Raw genomic sequence first — 16,535 nt, forward strand, 5'->3', positions numbered from 1 at the left:
AGTATTTTGGGAGTTGAGTGAACAAAAAGGGGCAGTGCAGAAGAGGACATTTTAGAGTAAGTGGGGTAAACTCATGAGAGCCCATGTAGGTCATGTTAAGACACCTAGATGTAGTGTAAAAAATATGCGCTTATTTTCCTTTAATATATCTATCTTAGCTTCTCAAAAGAGTATAAACTTCTTGGGGGCATATTAATAATCAGTATTTTTGTCCTCCAAGGTATACTTTTTTTTTTAAATTATTAAAGTCAGTTAGCCAACATATAGTACGTCATTAGTTTCAGATGTAGTTTTCAGTAATTCATCAGTTGCATATAACATCCAGTGCTCATCACATCATGTGCCCTTCTTAATGCCCATCCCCTGGTTAGCCCAGCCACCCACCCACCTACTACCCTTTTTATATGTATACATTAAAATAGAACGTGGGGTAGAACTTGGGAGACTGGATTATGATCCCAGCTCTCTGTGAAATAGCTGTAGGTCATGTCATTCTTTGTTTCCTTATATTTTCACTGAGGAGATGGATAGCTCTGTTCTAGTGCTAAACTTTTTTTTTTTTTTTTTAAGATTTTATTTATCTATTTGACAGAGAAAGTGAGTGAAAGAGAACACCACAAGCAGGGGGAAAGACAGAGGGAGAAACAGACTCCCCACCGAGTCAGGAGCCTGATGTGGGGCTCAATCCCAGGACCCCGGGATCATGACCTGAATGCAAGGCAGATGCTTAACCAACTGCGCCACCCAGGTGCCCCTAGTGCAAAATTTGACATCTTTATGAAAGAATATTGAAGACATTTATGTGCTATATTAATGTAAAACATATATACACACACACACACATATATATACATACATATATATATATATTAAGATTTATTTATTTTTGGGAAAGATAGAGTGTGCATGTGAGCAGGCAGAAGGGTGAAGGGAGAGGGAGAGAGAATCTCAAGCAGACTCCCCGCTGAATGCAGAGCCCAATGCAGGGCTCAATTCTAGGACCCTGAGATCATGACCTGAGTGGAAATCAAGAGTTGGCCGCTTAACTAACAGACCCCCAGATGCTCCTAATCCTAATGTAAGATATTATATTATGAATACAGTAGCATTATTGATAAACCAAAGCAGACTTATCACCCTAGAAGTCCCAAATTATACCACAAAAATAGCTGCTACTTCTGGTGTCCTTCTCCTTTAAAACCCTCCACTATTTATATACTTCACTCAGGTTAATTATTATTACCTAGCACCATTCTTTTTTATTTTTTTTACCATTCTATCTTATATCTCATCTTCTCTTGCCACTTTTTTTTAATAACATAAACTTTTATCTTCACAAAATTATATTTCTTTCCTCTTGATTATTTCATGCATCTCAGATAGCCTCATACACAATCATGCCTCTGTTTTCTCACTCTACATAAATCATCTAAGGATATTTATTTTGTGACTTTCAGAAAAACTATCTTCTCAGATTACTCTCTTGGAGGCTCAGAATAGAAGTGGAGAGGCAGATAGAGAAGTCAGTGAGGTAAGTGATATGTTCTTAAAATAACCAAAATGTGAACTAGATCAAGAGGAATTAGCTTCAAACCTAAACATTTCTGCAATTTTCTGATGTTGACTGAGCATTATATTACCTAGAAAGTGAGATCTATTTAAGAAAGTCATAATGGTTATTATTTCCCATTTAGTCTTCCTCATTTCTGAATATTTGGATTTTTTAAATTTGTCTTGAACCAGAATGCAAGTACAGTAGCCACTTATTTGGGATTTGAGAATCCCTTTCTCATAGTGCATTATTTATCTCAAATTCTTTGCCCATCTCAGAAAAGTTTCACAGTAAGATTAGACAAAAATCTCTAGTTCCCCTCCATTAAATTGGTATAGGTTCATTTTAGATTCTATTAAAAAGGGAATTTTTGAAGAATGGTGCTTTTTATAACCTGAAAATTACCACAAGAAATGTGTGGTTCTTTAATATTCTGTTGATTTAAGATTATTGTTAGCTGTATTATGTTTAAGTACCTTTATTCTTCCAATCAAGAAGTCAGTGATAGAGTCATAAGTGGACTGGAGGAATAATATAACGTTTTTTAACAGAAGTATCACTAAAAAAGGTATCTGGTTAATTATTATATTAGAATTCTTCAAAGAAACAAAATAGAAAGTATGTATATATGTAGAGAGATTGATTTTAAGGGAATTGGCTCATGCAATTGTAGAAGCTGGCAAATCCAAAATCTAAAGGGTAGGTAGGCCAGCAGGCTAGAGACCCATGGAAGAGTTACAGTTTCAAGTCTGAAGGCAGTCTGCTGGCAAAATTCCCTCTGGAGGTGGTCAGTCTTTTTTTTTTTTGGTTAAAGCTTATAGCTCATTGGATGAGGCCCACCTATTTTTATGGAGGGTAATCTACTCAAAGTCTACTGATTTAAATGTTAATCTCAGCTAAAAAAAAAATACCTTCAGAGAAGCATCTAGAATAATATTTGACCAAGTATCTGGGTACTGTGCCTTAGCCAACTTGACAATTAAATTAACCACTACGTTTGTATTCAGTATCTTTTCATGGGGCTACTGACTCTGTTCACAAAATTGGCAAAAGGAAACTAAATTTTGAAAGTTGTAGCATTATATGGATACTGGCAGAATAAAAATGAATCTTGTTTGACCACTCAGGTACTTAATGTGGGGCTTAGCAGCACTAGTATCTAGTGAAAACAAGATAACGTAGATCAAAAAGAGGAACAGATAAGAAAGATGGTAATCTCTTAAGAAAAAGAAAAACAATACCAAAAAGGAGAACAAATAAACAGAGAATAATGAAATGAAAGGGAAAAAAAAAATATACAGAAATTGCAAAAGGAAAGGTGCCTAAAATAATCCTTTGAGATAAGAGAAAATGAGTAAAAAAAGTTCATAGAATGTGTAAGCTCAGCCAAAAGGGGAAGACTAGTATTAGAAAAAGTAATGAGAGTGGCAAAAAAAAAACAAAAAAACAAAAAAACTCTGGTTCTCTGTCTTATCGTGGGTAACTTTGATTTTTCACTTGAACCAAAAAGTTGATTGAATTCTATAGGTATTGTAGGGAGTAACAGAGAGTGTGACCAAGGGAAGGAGGAGAGTGAATGAAGTAGCATGACAGAAAAGAGGAAATAAGTATACTTAAGGCGAGAGAGAGAGAGAGAGAGAGAGAGAGAGAGAGAGAGAGAGAGAATGAGAACAAAAAAGGAATTGCATAGAAGGCTTCTGGCAGAAGTGATATCTTGACTATATTAGGTCTTTAACATATACAGAGATGGATAAAATAAGAATGTGATATGAAGAAATTATAAAGGAAATTTTTCTTTGTGCTTAAATACTGTGTTTAGTTTTAGTCTCCAGAAATTTGAGTATGAATGCAGAGAGCAAAGAATTTTGAATGATTAAAAATAATGCTTATGAAAATGATGACCTTTCTTTAAATAATTTTAAAATGATGAATATTTTTTTCTTATTCAGTGGCTGAGAATGTTACCAACATAATAGCATATACTCATTGAATACTTGGTATATGCCAGTTTTTGCTAGTAAATGGCAGAACTCAGATGTGAATTTAGGCAATTGAGCTATAAAGCTTGTACTCTTGGCCACTACATTATTTGATAATCCTATGGGTTTTTTTTTTCTTCCTATAAAATTGGATTTTTTTCTGGGAAAAAAATGATGCTATTGGCAAAGCTGAAGATTTCATTGTGTACACTATCCCCAAACTCATTTAGTAAAATTCTAATGAAATTCATCATCATTGAAATAATGTATATGGATTGAGCAGTCTAACACAGTTATCTTTGTAATAATAATGGTAATTATTTTGTCAAACAAATCTGTAATTTCTTACCCAAGCCTCAGCAGAGCTCCTTTTTTGATTATTTGATGGTGCTAATTTATCTTAAACTACTTGTTTGATAATCTCCTATCTGGTAATGGCTATCTTATTTACTAGTTCCATCTCAGTGGATAGCTTAGGGAAAAGAATGTTATAACTCCCTTTTTGGAATGAGATGAAACAAAATTTAATCCATTTCCTGCTTCTCTTTTTTTTAAGTAGTTCTTAAGAAAAATAGGAATTTTAATCCAAAGAAAAAAAAAGTTTATCAAGTAAGGGATATCCAGAAAAGGAGTTCTAGGTTACCATAGGTGTTATGAATGTGGCTTGACCTCAGTAGGATTGACAGGGTACACTCAGAAGTCCAATTTGGGAAATAAAAACTGATTTTAAAAGTATTTAGCAGTTTTATGGTAGGAAGTTTGAACTAGAAAGTTGCAGGTTTTGAAAAATGCATGAAATCCAAGTTTTTCTTACAAGACATCTGACTGAGGCTTTTCTTTTCTTTTTTTAAAAAAATAGACCAGCGTTGTTGATGTTACCAGGCTCGATAGGAGCAGCTCTTCTGCTGAAGAAAGTGGACAGGATGTCCTAGACAACACATTTTCTCAGAAACATAAAGAACTGTCAGTTTTACTGTTGGAAATGAAAGAAGCTCAAGAAGAGATTGCATTTCTTAAGTTGCAGCTCCAGGGGAAAAAGGCCGAGGGGGACCCTGAGGTCCCTGACCAGAAAGAAATGAAGCAGACAGAGAGTGAAGGAATACCTACAGTTAGCACGAAAATATTGCCTGAAGATACAGGGCAACATTTTCCTTCAATGCCACATGAAGAAAGCAGTCTTCCAACAGTTGAAAAAGAAGAGCAGATGAGTACTAAACATCAAAATAGAACATCTGAGGAAATACCTTTAAATGACACCGGGATGGAATTAAAATCAACGAAGGAAGATGGTGTTGACAAACCCCCTGCTGCTGTACCAGGAATTTGTCAGTGTCATCAGGATGAGTTGGAAAGGCTAAAAAGGCAAATTTCAGAGCTTGAGATAAGCTTTCGTAAAGCAGAAGAAATCTACGAGGAAAGTTTAGATGAGAAAGCTAAGGAAATCAGCAACCTAAACCAGTTGATTGAAGAATTGAGGGAAAATGCTGAAAACACCAACAGTGCATTCACTGCTTTGTCTGAAGAAAGAGACCAGCTTCTTTCTCAAGTGAAGGAACTTAGTGTGGTGACAGAACTGAGGGCTCAGGTACAACAACTGGAAGTGAACCTTGCAGAAGCAGAAAGGCAGAGAAGATTTGACTATGAAAGTCAAACGACTCATCACAACTTGCTTACTGAACAGATCCACAGTCTCAGCATAGAAGCAAAATCTAAAGATGTGAAAATTGAAGTTTTACAGAATGAACTGGATGATATACAGCTTCAGTTTTCTGAACAGAGTACACTGATAAAAAGCCTGCAAAGCCAGCTGCAGAAGAAGGAGAATGAAGTGCTGGAAGGAGCAGAACGTGTGAAGGATATCTCAAATAAGATGGAAGAACTTTCCCAAGCTCTTTCACAAAAGGAACTTGATATAGCAAAAATGGATCAACTCTTATTAGAGAAAAAAAGAGATGTGGAAACCCTCCAACAAACTATCCTGGAGAAGGATCAGCAAGTGACAGAAATCAGCTTTAGTATGACTGAGAAAATGGTTCAGCTTAATGAAGAGAAGTTTTCTCTTGGGATTGAAATTAAGACTCTTAAAGAACAGCTGAACTTATTATCCAGAGCTGAAGAGGCAAAAAAAGAGCAGGTAGAAGAAGATAAAGAAGTTGTTTCTGGCCTTAAACAGAATTATGATGAGCTAAGCCCAGCAGGGCTCCTAAGTAAAGAAGAACTTCAGCATGAATTAGATCTTGTAAAGAAAGAAAGTGAACAGAGAAAGAGAAAGCTCCAGGCAGCTCTTATTAACAGAAAGGAACTTCTACAGAGAGTCAGTAGATTAGAAGAGGAATTGGCCAAAGTGAAAGATGGATCTACAAAAGAGATCCTGCTCAATGAGCGTGAGAAGAAGGAAATGGAGGAAGATAAAGAAAGCAAAAAAGGCTCAGAAAAATGTGTGACTGCTAAGTGCCAAGAAGTAGAAATTTCTTTAAAACAGACCATATCCGAGAAAGAGATGGAATTAGAACATGTAAGGAAGGATTTAGAAGAAAAGGTAGCCACTGAAGAACAGTTACAGGCTGTGATCAAACAGATGAATCAGAACTTGCAAGAAAAGACAAACCAAATAGACTTGCTGCAAGCGGAAATCATTGAAAACCAAGCAGTTATCCAAAAGTTAACCACAGGTAACAAGGACGTAGGTGATGGAGACTCAGCAGCGCCTGTAAAAGAAACCGTGGCGATCAGCCCACCTGGTGCAGGTAGTGGAGAATGCTGGAAACCAGAACTGGAAGAAAAGATATTGGACCTTGAAAAAGAAAGAGAGCAACTTCAAAAGAAGCTACAGGAAGTGTTAACCTCTCGAAAGGCGATTCTACAGAAGGCACAGGAGAAAGAAAGACATCTTAGGGAGGAGCTCAAGCAACAGAAAGAGGAGTATAATCGCTTACAAGAACAGTTTGATGAGCAGAGCAAGGAAAATGAGAACATTGGAGACCAGCTAAGACAACTCCAGATTCAAGTAAAGGAGTCTGTAGACAGAAAACTCCTGGGCATTGACCAGCAGGATCCAGGCTCTTCCACTCAAAGTTTAAAAGAACCTTTATTCAAAACCGCAGAGCAGCAACCTGCTCAACTTGTTTCAGAATCTGACTTGGTTTCTCATCCTAGAGATGCAGATTCTTTGCAAGGCAGTACCTCTGTTGCCCAGATTAAGACCCAGCTGAAAGAGATAGAGGCTGAGAAAGAGGAGTTGGAATTGAAGGTTAGTTCTGCAACAAGTGAGCTTACTAAAAAATCCGAAGAGGTATTTCAGTTACAAGAGCAGATAAATAAACAAGGTTTGGAAATCCAAAGTCTGAGGACAGCATCCCATGAAGCTGAAGCCCATGCAGAAAGCCTGAGACAAAAATTGGAAAGCAGCCAGCTAGAAATTGCTGGATTAGAACATTTAAGAGAATTACAGCCTGAACTAGATGAACTGCAAAAACTCATAAGCAAAAAGGAAGAAGAAGTTAGATACCTTTCTGGACAGCTTAATGAGAAAGAAGAGGCCCTTATGAAATTACAGACAGAGATAATGGAACAAGAGGATTTAATCAAGGCTCTGCGTACACAGCTGGAAATGCAAGCTAAAGAGCATGATGAGAAGATAAAGCAGTTACAAGTAGAACTTTGTGAAATAAAGCAAAAACCAGAAGAGACTGGAGAAGAAAGTAAAGCAAAGCAACAAATACAGAGGAAATTACAAGCTGCCCTTATATCCCGAAAAGAAGCACTAAAAGAAAACAAAGGTCTCCAAGAAGAGTTGTCTTTGGCCAGAGATACTATTGAACATCTCACTAAGTCTCTGGCAGATGTGGAAAGTCAAGTTTCTACTCAAAATAAAGAAAAAGATATGTTCTTAGGAAAGCTAGCTCTTCTTCAGGAAGAAAGAGACAAGCTCATTACAGAAGTGGACAGATCTTTAATGGAAAATCAAAGTCTCAATGGCTCTTGTGAAAGTCTGAAATTAGCTCTGGAGGATCTTACTGAAGACAAGGAAAATTTAGTGAAGGAAATTGAATCTTTGAAATGTTCTAAGATTGCAGAAAGCACTGAGTGGCAAGAGAAACACAAAGAGTTACAAAAAGAATATGAAATTCTTCTGCAGTCCTATGAGAATGTCAGTAATGAGGCAGAAAGGATTCAGCATGTCGTGGAAACTGTGAGGCAAGAGAAGCAAGAACTGTATGGCAAGTTAAGAAGCACAGAAGCAAACAAGAAAGAGGCAGAAAAGCAATTGCAGGAAGCTGAACAGGAAATGGAAGAAATGAAAGAAAAAATGAGAAAGTTTGCTAAATCTAAACAACAGAAAATCCTAGAACTGGAAGAAGAGAATGACCGGCTTAGAGCAGAGGTACACTCCGCAGGAGGTACATCTAATGATGGTATGGAAGCACTTCTTTCTTCCAATTCCAACTTGAAAGAGGAACTCGAAAGGGTCAAAACAGAGTATAAAACCCTTTCTCAAGAGTTTGAGGCTTTAATGACCGAGAAGAACTCTCTAAGTGAAGAGGTTCAAGATTTAAAGCATCAGGTAGAAAGTAATGTAATCAAACAAGGTAGCCTAGAAGCCACTGAGAAGCATGATAACCAAAGGGACATCATTGAAGGAGCAACACAGTCTGTCCCAGGTGAATCTAATGAGCAAGACTCTCAGAACATGAGCACAAGGCCTGAAGATTCAGAGTCTGTTCTATCAGAAAATAGTGCCAAGAAGCTTGATGAAAGTGAGAATGTCAGCCCACGTGATGAAATTAATAACTACCTTCAGCAGATTGATCAGCTCAAAGAAAGAATTGATGAGTTAGAGGAAGAGAAGCAGAAAGAAAGGGAATTTAGCCAGACTTTAGAAAGTGAGAGAAGTGGTTTACTGAGTCAAATATCAGCAAAGGACAATGAACTAAAAGTGCTTCAGGAAGAAGTAACCAAAATAAACCTATCAAATCAGCAAATACAAGAAGAACTTGCCAGAGTTACCAAGCTAAAGGAGACAGCAGAAGAAGAGAAAGATGATTTGGAAGAGAGGCTTATGAATCAATTAGCAGAACTTAATGGAAGCATTGGGAATTACTATCAGGATGTTACAGATGCCCAAATTAAAAATGAGCTACTAGAATCTGAAATGCAGAACCTTAAAAAGTGTGTGAGTGAATTGGAAGAAGAAAAGCAGCAGCTAGTCAAAGAGAAAACTAAGGTGGAATCAGAAATCCGAAAGGAATATTTGGAGAAAATACAAGGTGCTCAGAAGGGACCTGTCAATAAAAGTCATGCAAAGGAACTTCAGGAGCTTTTAAAAGAAAAACAACAAGAAGTAAAGCAACTGCAAAAGGACTGCATCAGGTACCAAGAGAAAATTAGTGCTCTGGAGAGAACTGTTAAGGCCCTAGAATTTGTTCAGACTGAGTCCCAAAAAGATTTGGAAATAACCAAAGAAAATCTGGCTCAAGCCACTGAACACCGCAAGAAGGCAGAAGCAGAATTGGCTAGCTTCAAAGTACTGCTAGATGACACTCAGAGTGAAGCAGCAAGGGTCCTAGCAGACAATCTCAAATTGAAAAAGGAACTTCAGTCAAACAAAGAATCAGTAAAAAGCCAAATGAAACAAAAGGATGAAGATCTGGAACGAAGACTGGAGCAGGTAGAGGAGAAACACCTGAAAGAGAAGAAGAACATGCAAGAGAAATTGGATGCTTTGCGGAGAGAAAAAGTCCACTTGGAAGAGACGTTTGGGGAGATTCAGATTACTTTGAACAACAAAGACAGGGAAATTAAGCAACTTCAGGAAAACTTGGATAGTACTGTGGCCCAGCTTGCAGCTTTCACGAAGAGCATGTCTTCCCTCCAGGATGATCGAGACAGGGTGATAGATGAAGCCAAGAAATGGGAGAGGAAATTCAGTGATGCTATTCAAACCAAAGAAGAAGAAATTAGACTCAAAGAGGAGAATTGCAGTGTTCTAAAGGATCAACTTCGGCAGATGTCTATCCACATGGAAGAATTGAAGATCAACATTTCCAGGTAAATGGGTAACTTTTTTGCTCTTCTAAAAGTAACTGAAGGCAAAGAAAGTCTCTAAACTATGTTTTATTCCTTTTAATATAAAAGGACTAATTTTGTCTTAAATTTCCATAGAAGCTATATTCTCTCTCACTCCTGACTCTGAATTTTTTTTTTTTTTTTTTTTGGCACTGACTTTTGGCTAGTATAAAGGGGAAAAATCCATGTCTGCTTCTCTTCCCATCTTTTCATTGAGAGATGTTTGCTTTCTCCCTTTCTTTTCATTTTCATTTCCACTACCTTTGTCTGGATTTTTATTGTGGTACTCCCAAGTGATTGCTTTAGCCTCTTTCATTCATTCATTCATTTATGGATTTTATTTATTTATGTATGAGAGACACAGAGAGAGAGGTAGAGACACAGGCCGAGGGAGAAACAGGCTCCATGCAAGGATCCCGATGTGGGACTCGATCTCAGGATGAGCCGAAGGCAGACGCTCAACCACTGAACCGCTGAGCCACCCAGGCATCCTTGCTTTAGCCTCTTAAATGATCTCCTCTTTTCCCTGTATTTGATACCAATTCATACTGCATGAGAGTTCTTGTCTTCTAACTTCAATTATACATTACTTTTCAAGCTCAGGAACTAACATTGTCCCCAATACTGGGTACTCCTCCACTTTTAGTAGGATTTTTCTCCTCTGAAACAGGTTTCCTCAAGGTCTGTAATTCCAAGATTATTCCTTTAAGGAGCTAGACATGAGCTTGTCTGGTGCAAAGTAAAGTAAAACAGGAGAAAATACTGCTTTTTAGAGTGTTACAGAGTCATGTTACTAAAATAAACAACATACTTTGGAGTTTTATGACTTAAATACCCTTAGATGCACTATACTTTCAATACAGTAGAACTAACATCTTTTCATTAAAAGGATAAGTACCTTTAATTATGAATACTGATTTGTCTGTAGGTCTCAGTAATGTTGTATATGTTCCTTAGGCATCAAATAGTTTTTCCTTGTTATCTAATTAATAACTGTCTCTTTTTTTCCAGGCTTGAACATGACAAGCAGAGTTGGGAGTCCAAGGCCCAGACAGAGGTTCAGTTTCAACAGAAGGTCTGTGATACTCTGCAAGGGGAAAACAAAGCACTTTTGTCCCAGCTAGAAGAGACTCGACAACTGTACCACAGTTCTCAGAATGAATTAGCTAAGTTGGAATCAGAACTTAAGAATCTCAGAGACCAGTCAATGGATTTAAATAACTCTTTGGAAAAATGTAAAGAAAATAAAGAAAATTTGGAAGGGATTATAAAGCGGCAAGAGGCTGATATCCAGAATTGTAAGTTCAATTATGAAAAGCTAGAGACGGATCTTCAGGCCTCCAGGGAACTGACCAGCAAGCTGCATGAAGAATTAAACATGAAGGAGCAGAAGATTATAAGCCTGCTTTCTGCCAAGGAACAGGCAATCCAAGTAGCTGTTGCTGAACTGCATCAGCAACATAATAAAGAAATTAAAGAATTGGAAAACCTGTTATCCCAGGAGGAAGAGGAGAATGTTGTCTTAGAAGAGGAGAACAAAAAAGCTGTTGATAAAACCAACCAGCTTATGGAAACACTGAAAGCCATCAAAAAGGAAAATTTGCAGCAGAAGGCTCAGTTGAATTCCTTCGTTAAATCCATGTCTTCCCTTCAGGATGACCGAGATCGCATCGTAGGTGACTACCAACAGCTGGAAGAGCGACATCTCTCTGTCATCTTGGAAAAAGATCAACTCATCCAAGATGCTGCTGCTGAGAATAACAAGCTTAAAGAAGAAATTCGATGCTTGCGAAGTCATATGGATGATCTCAATTCTGAGAATGCCAAACTAGATGCAGAACTAATCCAATATAGAGAAGACCTGAACCAAGTGATATCAAGAAAGGACTGCCAGCAAAAACAACTCCTTGAAGCTCAACTTCAGCAGAATAAGGAGCTGAAAAGTGAATGTGCCAAATTGGAAGGAAAGCTGAAGGAGGCTGAGGAAGCAAAGGAGGATCTTTGGAGGTCCTCTCTTGCTCTAGAGGAGGAGAAACAAGGTTTGTCTAAAGAGATTGAGAGCTTAAATGTATCTGTATCCCAACTAAAGAGACAGTTGACAGCCTTGCAAGAAGAAGGAATATTTCAGACCCAGTTAAAAGTAAAAGAAGAAGAAGTACAGAAGTTAAGTACTACCCTTTCTTCCTCTCAGAAGAGAATTACAGAACTGGAAGAGGAATTGGTTCATGTTCAGAAGGAGGCTGCCAAGAAGGTGGGTGAAATTGAAGATAAACTGAAGAAAGAATTGAAGCATCTTCATCATGATGCAGGGATAATGCGAAATGAAACAGAAACTGCAGAAGAAAGAGTGGCAGAGCTGGCAAGAGATCTGGTGGAGATGGAACAGAAATTACTCTCAGTCACCAAAGAAAATAAAGATCTCACCGCACAAATCCAGTCTTTTGGGAGGTCTATGAGTTCTCTACAAAATAGCAGAGATCATGCCAATGAGGAGCTTGATGAACTGAAAAGGAAATATGATGCCAGCCTGAAGGAGCTGGCACAGCTGAGAGAACAGGGCCTCTTAAGCACAGAGAAAGACAAAGACACTCTTGTCTCTAAAGTTGCCCTTTCAGTGAACTCCACTGAGGATAACAGCTTGCCTCACCTTGAGAAACTTAACCAACAGCTTCTGTCCAAAGATGAGCAACTACTTCACTTGTCCTCACAACTAGAAGATTCTTACAACCAAGTGCAGTCCTTTTCCAAGGCTATGGCCAGTCTACAGAATGAGAGAGATCACCTGTTGAACGAACTGGAGAAATTCCGCAAGTCGGAGGAGGGGAAGCAGAGGTCTGCAGCCCAGCCTGCAACCAGCCTAGCTGAAGTCCAGAGTTTAAAGAAAGCTATGTCATCACTCCAAAATGACAGAGACCGACTAGTGAGTGTCTGGTTCTCTTTCCGATCTTTGAGGGTTTTTGAACCTTTATTTTTTTAAAAGATTTATTTATTCATGGGAGACAGAGAGAGAGAGGCAGAGACACAGGCAGAGGAAGAAGCAGGCCTGCTACAGGGAGCCTGATGTGGGACTCCATCCAGGATCCCAGGGTCATGCCCTGGGCCAAGGGCAGATGCTCAACTGCTGAGTCACCCAGGTGTCCCATGAGCCTTTCTTTAAAAATGTTCGTTTCTATAGAAAAGGATGAGCACATTCTCACACCTATCACCTGGGCATTTGGGGTCAGTGTTATACATCCCACAGTTTGTTTGGTCTTAGAGAAACACACAGACGTTGTTTAAATTACTTTAAATCTGCCATTACCATTTAAAAACAATAATGAATTTTCTTTGCACAAAGCTCTCCATTGGTCATGAAAGGACTAAGAGGTGGAGGCTGTTTTATATACTTTATCCACACATGTAAATATTTCTAGAATCTGTCTTAGTTTAGTTGAAGGTATTGGGGTGATTCAGGGCCTTTTTACAGTGACAGTTTAGCCTTTAGGTCATCTGGTAGAATTAAGGGTAGAGAGGACTCAGCTTATCTCATGTATAACTCAACCCTAATTTGTCACAAAAAAGAATAAATGTAAAAAGGGTTAATTTTAAAAAGTTTAATACCCAACTTGTTTTCAACTAATTTTAAAAAGTTTAATACCCAACTGAGAGAAAGATAAGAAGGATCTCTTATGCTAAAATTTTGCTTTTAATAGGATGTAGTCATTTAATCCAGGTCTTTTTTCCTAAGAACTTCCAGGTTATCAAGATTCAGAAGCAAAAACTGGAACATTGTGAACCGCCAGGTTCTATTTTGTGAAATTACTGTTTTTCATGACAGTTCTTAACTCTGTTAAGGCCATGTACTTAGGTGAAATAAGAAATAAATTGAGCTTCAAAAGGCTGGATTTTCCATTAAAAAGTGACCAGTGTCCAGAATATGAAAATTCTAGTTAAGATTAGCCTGAATAAAAATATCATTGCCCCTAGCTAAAAAGTCTTGTTCTAATTTTTCTTTTTCTTTATAGGCAATGTGTTCATTCATTACACTTAATATCCAGTATTTATAGAAAATTTTTTCACTTTTGTAATCTGAACAGAGCCCCACTTTTTCAGCAATACAATGGTTTTGGCAGCAATACAATGTATACATATCTGTTTATATCTTAAAAATAGTTCTAGTTCAGGAGACTTTGTCCTAGAAGCTAAACCTTTTTGTTGTTGTTGCTTTCAGAATGCAAATACAAAAGGTTTTCATCAGGACAGTATGTATGTCAAAGCTGTAGTTTATAGCATCCAGGACTTGATTATTTTCAAAGTCAGAATCTTTTTCCTGGAAGTTATTAGGTTAGATTTTGAATTGACAAGGTTTCATTTAGTGAATTGCTTTTCTTATCTATTATAAACACTGGGGCAAAACTTGCTATCTCTCAACCCTTTCTATCTCTCAGTCCCCATTCCACATTTTTGTCCACTGGATAGTTATAAGCCAAGTCAGCATGTTTTTATTTTTGTATTTCTAAACCTATAGTAATGTTCTGTTCCCGAAGGCTCATAATTATCTATGACTTTATTTCATTTATCATCAAGGTCTGTTACTTTATTCATAATGAGCCTCAACTCTCTCTTTTCCATTCCATCATCGACATCTTAGCGTAAGTTCTTAACACTGTATGCTTAACTGTTGTGATATTGCTTCTAGTTTGTCACCTTTCCAGTATATTTTGTACACTATCACTGAATAAATCTGAAGTTCTGCTTTCTTATTACAGTACTGCTCAAAAACCTTTAAAAGTTGTATTATCTCTGGAATAGGCTTAGATTCAAACTTCTTAGTCTGGCTTTTGAAACCTTATAATTTGTCCAGGTCCTTCTTTCCAGCCTTCCTTTTTACTGCTCCCTACTCCTATTCTTCATTGCAGCCAAACTTATCTGCTCATTATGTAGTAATCCTGTCTTGTACTTCCATATTACCATCCTCTGAACCAAAATGTTCTCTTGATTTTCCTTTTTTGGGCAAATATTTCCCACTATTTAAACATCATCCTTGAGCTCAAATTCTCTGGTTACATTTCCAGATCACTTGATTGCTCTAGGTACTTTCTCTAGTACTTTCTAGTACCCTCTGTACTTCTCTAGTACCATATTGTCTTGATGTGTATATGTATATATGTCTATGTTTTTAAGTGTCATGTCTTATACTTGTTTGTATTTCCTGTGTTAGCATAGGAGTAATTTATATGGTAGGTAATCAACAATCAGTGGTCATTCTCTATTTTTGTGGTTGTTACTGAGAACACTATTTTTTCCATTTTGTAAAACTGTCATGTAGGGGGGTTCTGGAAACATTTGTGACTGAGGCTTTTCTACCTGCCATAAATGAAATCCAAGGCAGAGTTATAAAGCATGTGAAGGCCTGACAGTCTGTCTTGGTGATACTACTTATGAAGTCCACTGCAATCTGCTGAGGCACTTCTGCATACTTTCGGAATATATCATTAACTGTCCATCAACCCTTTTCCGCATATCTTGTTCTCAGTCTCTGTCATGGGCATTGAAGTTTATAGTCTGTTACTGGCTACATGTATGATAAATATGGGAGCTATCTTACGTCAACCACTATCAGTTTAAACATTCAGCTTAGGCCAGCAGTTTATCACCTCTGCCCAACACTACACTCCTTTCCCCTCAGGACCACCCCCAGAAATGATTTAGATTTGAAAGAGATTTAGCTTACTTTGGTTCTCTTCTTCATTATTCAAGAGGAAGTTTCTCAAAGTCTGAGAGTCCAAGTGGCAGAGAATTAGCTCTGGGGATTCTACTATAGTGTCACAAACAACTCTGAAAACATTCTGGAATTTTCATATCCGTTTGAACTTTCTTAGGACTTTCCCATAATCAAATAGAGACTTAGGCAATTTCTACCCAAAGAGTAGAAAGCAAATCTCCAGAGCTGCATGTATTTACACTCATTTCGTTTTTTCTTTTTAAATTGTTTTTAAAAGCAGTTTAATTAATGTGTTATATTAGTTTCAGGTATACAATATAGTGATTCAGGAATTCTATACATTACTCAGTGCTCATCAGGATAAGTGTACTCTTAATCTCCTTTACCTGTTTCACCTACCCACCCACCCCCATGCCCCCTCTGGTAACCATCAGTTTGTTCTCTGTATTTAAAATCTGCTTTTTGCCTCTTTTTTTCTTTGATCGTTTGTTTCTTAAATTCCACATATGAATAAAATCATATGGTACTTGTCTTTCTCTGACTTACTACACTTAGTATCTAGACCTATTTTAGATCCATCCGAGTTATTGCAGATAGTGAGATTTCATTCTTTTCTGAGTAATAATCCACTATATATATATACACCACATATTTAACCTTTCATCCGTGGGTGGACACTTGGATTACTTCTGTAGGTTAGCTATTGTAAATAATGCTGCTATAAACATAAAATTTGTATCTTTTCCAATCAGTATTTTTGTATTTTTTTGGTAAATACCAAATAGTGGAATTACTTGATCATATGGTAATTCTATTTTTAATTTTTTGAGGAAACCCCATCCTGTTTTCCGCAGTAGATGCACCAGTTGCATCTAGTTGCATTCTCATCAATAGTGCAAGAGAGTTCTTTTCTTCCGTATCCTTGTCAACACTTGTTTCTCATGTTTTTTCTTTTAGCCATGCTGACAGGTGCGAGGTCATACATCATTGTGGTTTTGATGTTCATTTTTCTTTGATGATTAGTGATGTTGAGTATCTATCTTATCCTGTGTCTTTTGGCCATCTGTATATCTTTTTTGGAAAAATGTCTGTTCCTGTCTTCTGCCCATTTTTAAATTGGATTGTGTGTGTGTGTGTGTGTGTATAGTTTTTTTTTTTTTAACAAAAGTTCTTTTTATATTTTGGATACTAAACCTTTAGTGGATATATCATTTACAAATACCTTCTCCCATTC

At 37.3% G+C, this 16,535-nt stretch overlaps 1 protein-coding gene across 4 annotated transcripts in view; it reads left to right on the plus strand.

Moving 5' to 3' along the window:
• The window catches only part of GOLGB1 (golgin B1), an 85,849-nt gene that overhangs the window by 40,189 nt on the left and 29,125 nt on the right, over positions 1-16,535 (plus strand). For all 4 annotated transcript variants that reach the window (XM_041774062.1, XM_041721634.1, XM_041774239.1 and 1 more), the window contains 3 exons: positions 1,458-1,531; positions 4,391-9,579; positions 10,609-12,517. In XM_041774062.1, coding sequence (XP_041629996.1) covers positions 1,458-1,531; positions 4,391-9,579; positions 10,609-12,517 — 7,172 coding nt within the window. The remainder of the gene's footprint in view (positions 1-1,457; positions 1,532-4,390; positions 9,580-10,608; positions 12,518-16,535) is intronic.

Source organism: Vulpes lagopus, chromosome 1 (genome assembly GCF_018345385.1).
Source record: "Vulpes lagopus strain Blue_001 chromosome 1, ASM1834538v1, whole genome shotgun sequence".
Taxonomy (NCBI): Eukaryota; Metazoa; Chordata; class Mammalia; order Carnivora; family Canidae; genus Vulpes; species Vulpes lagopus.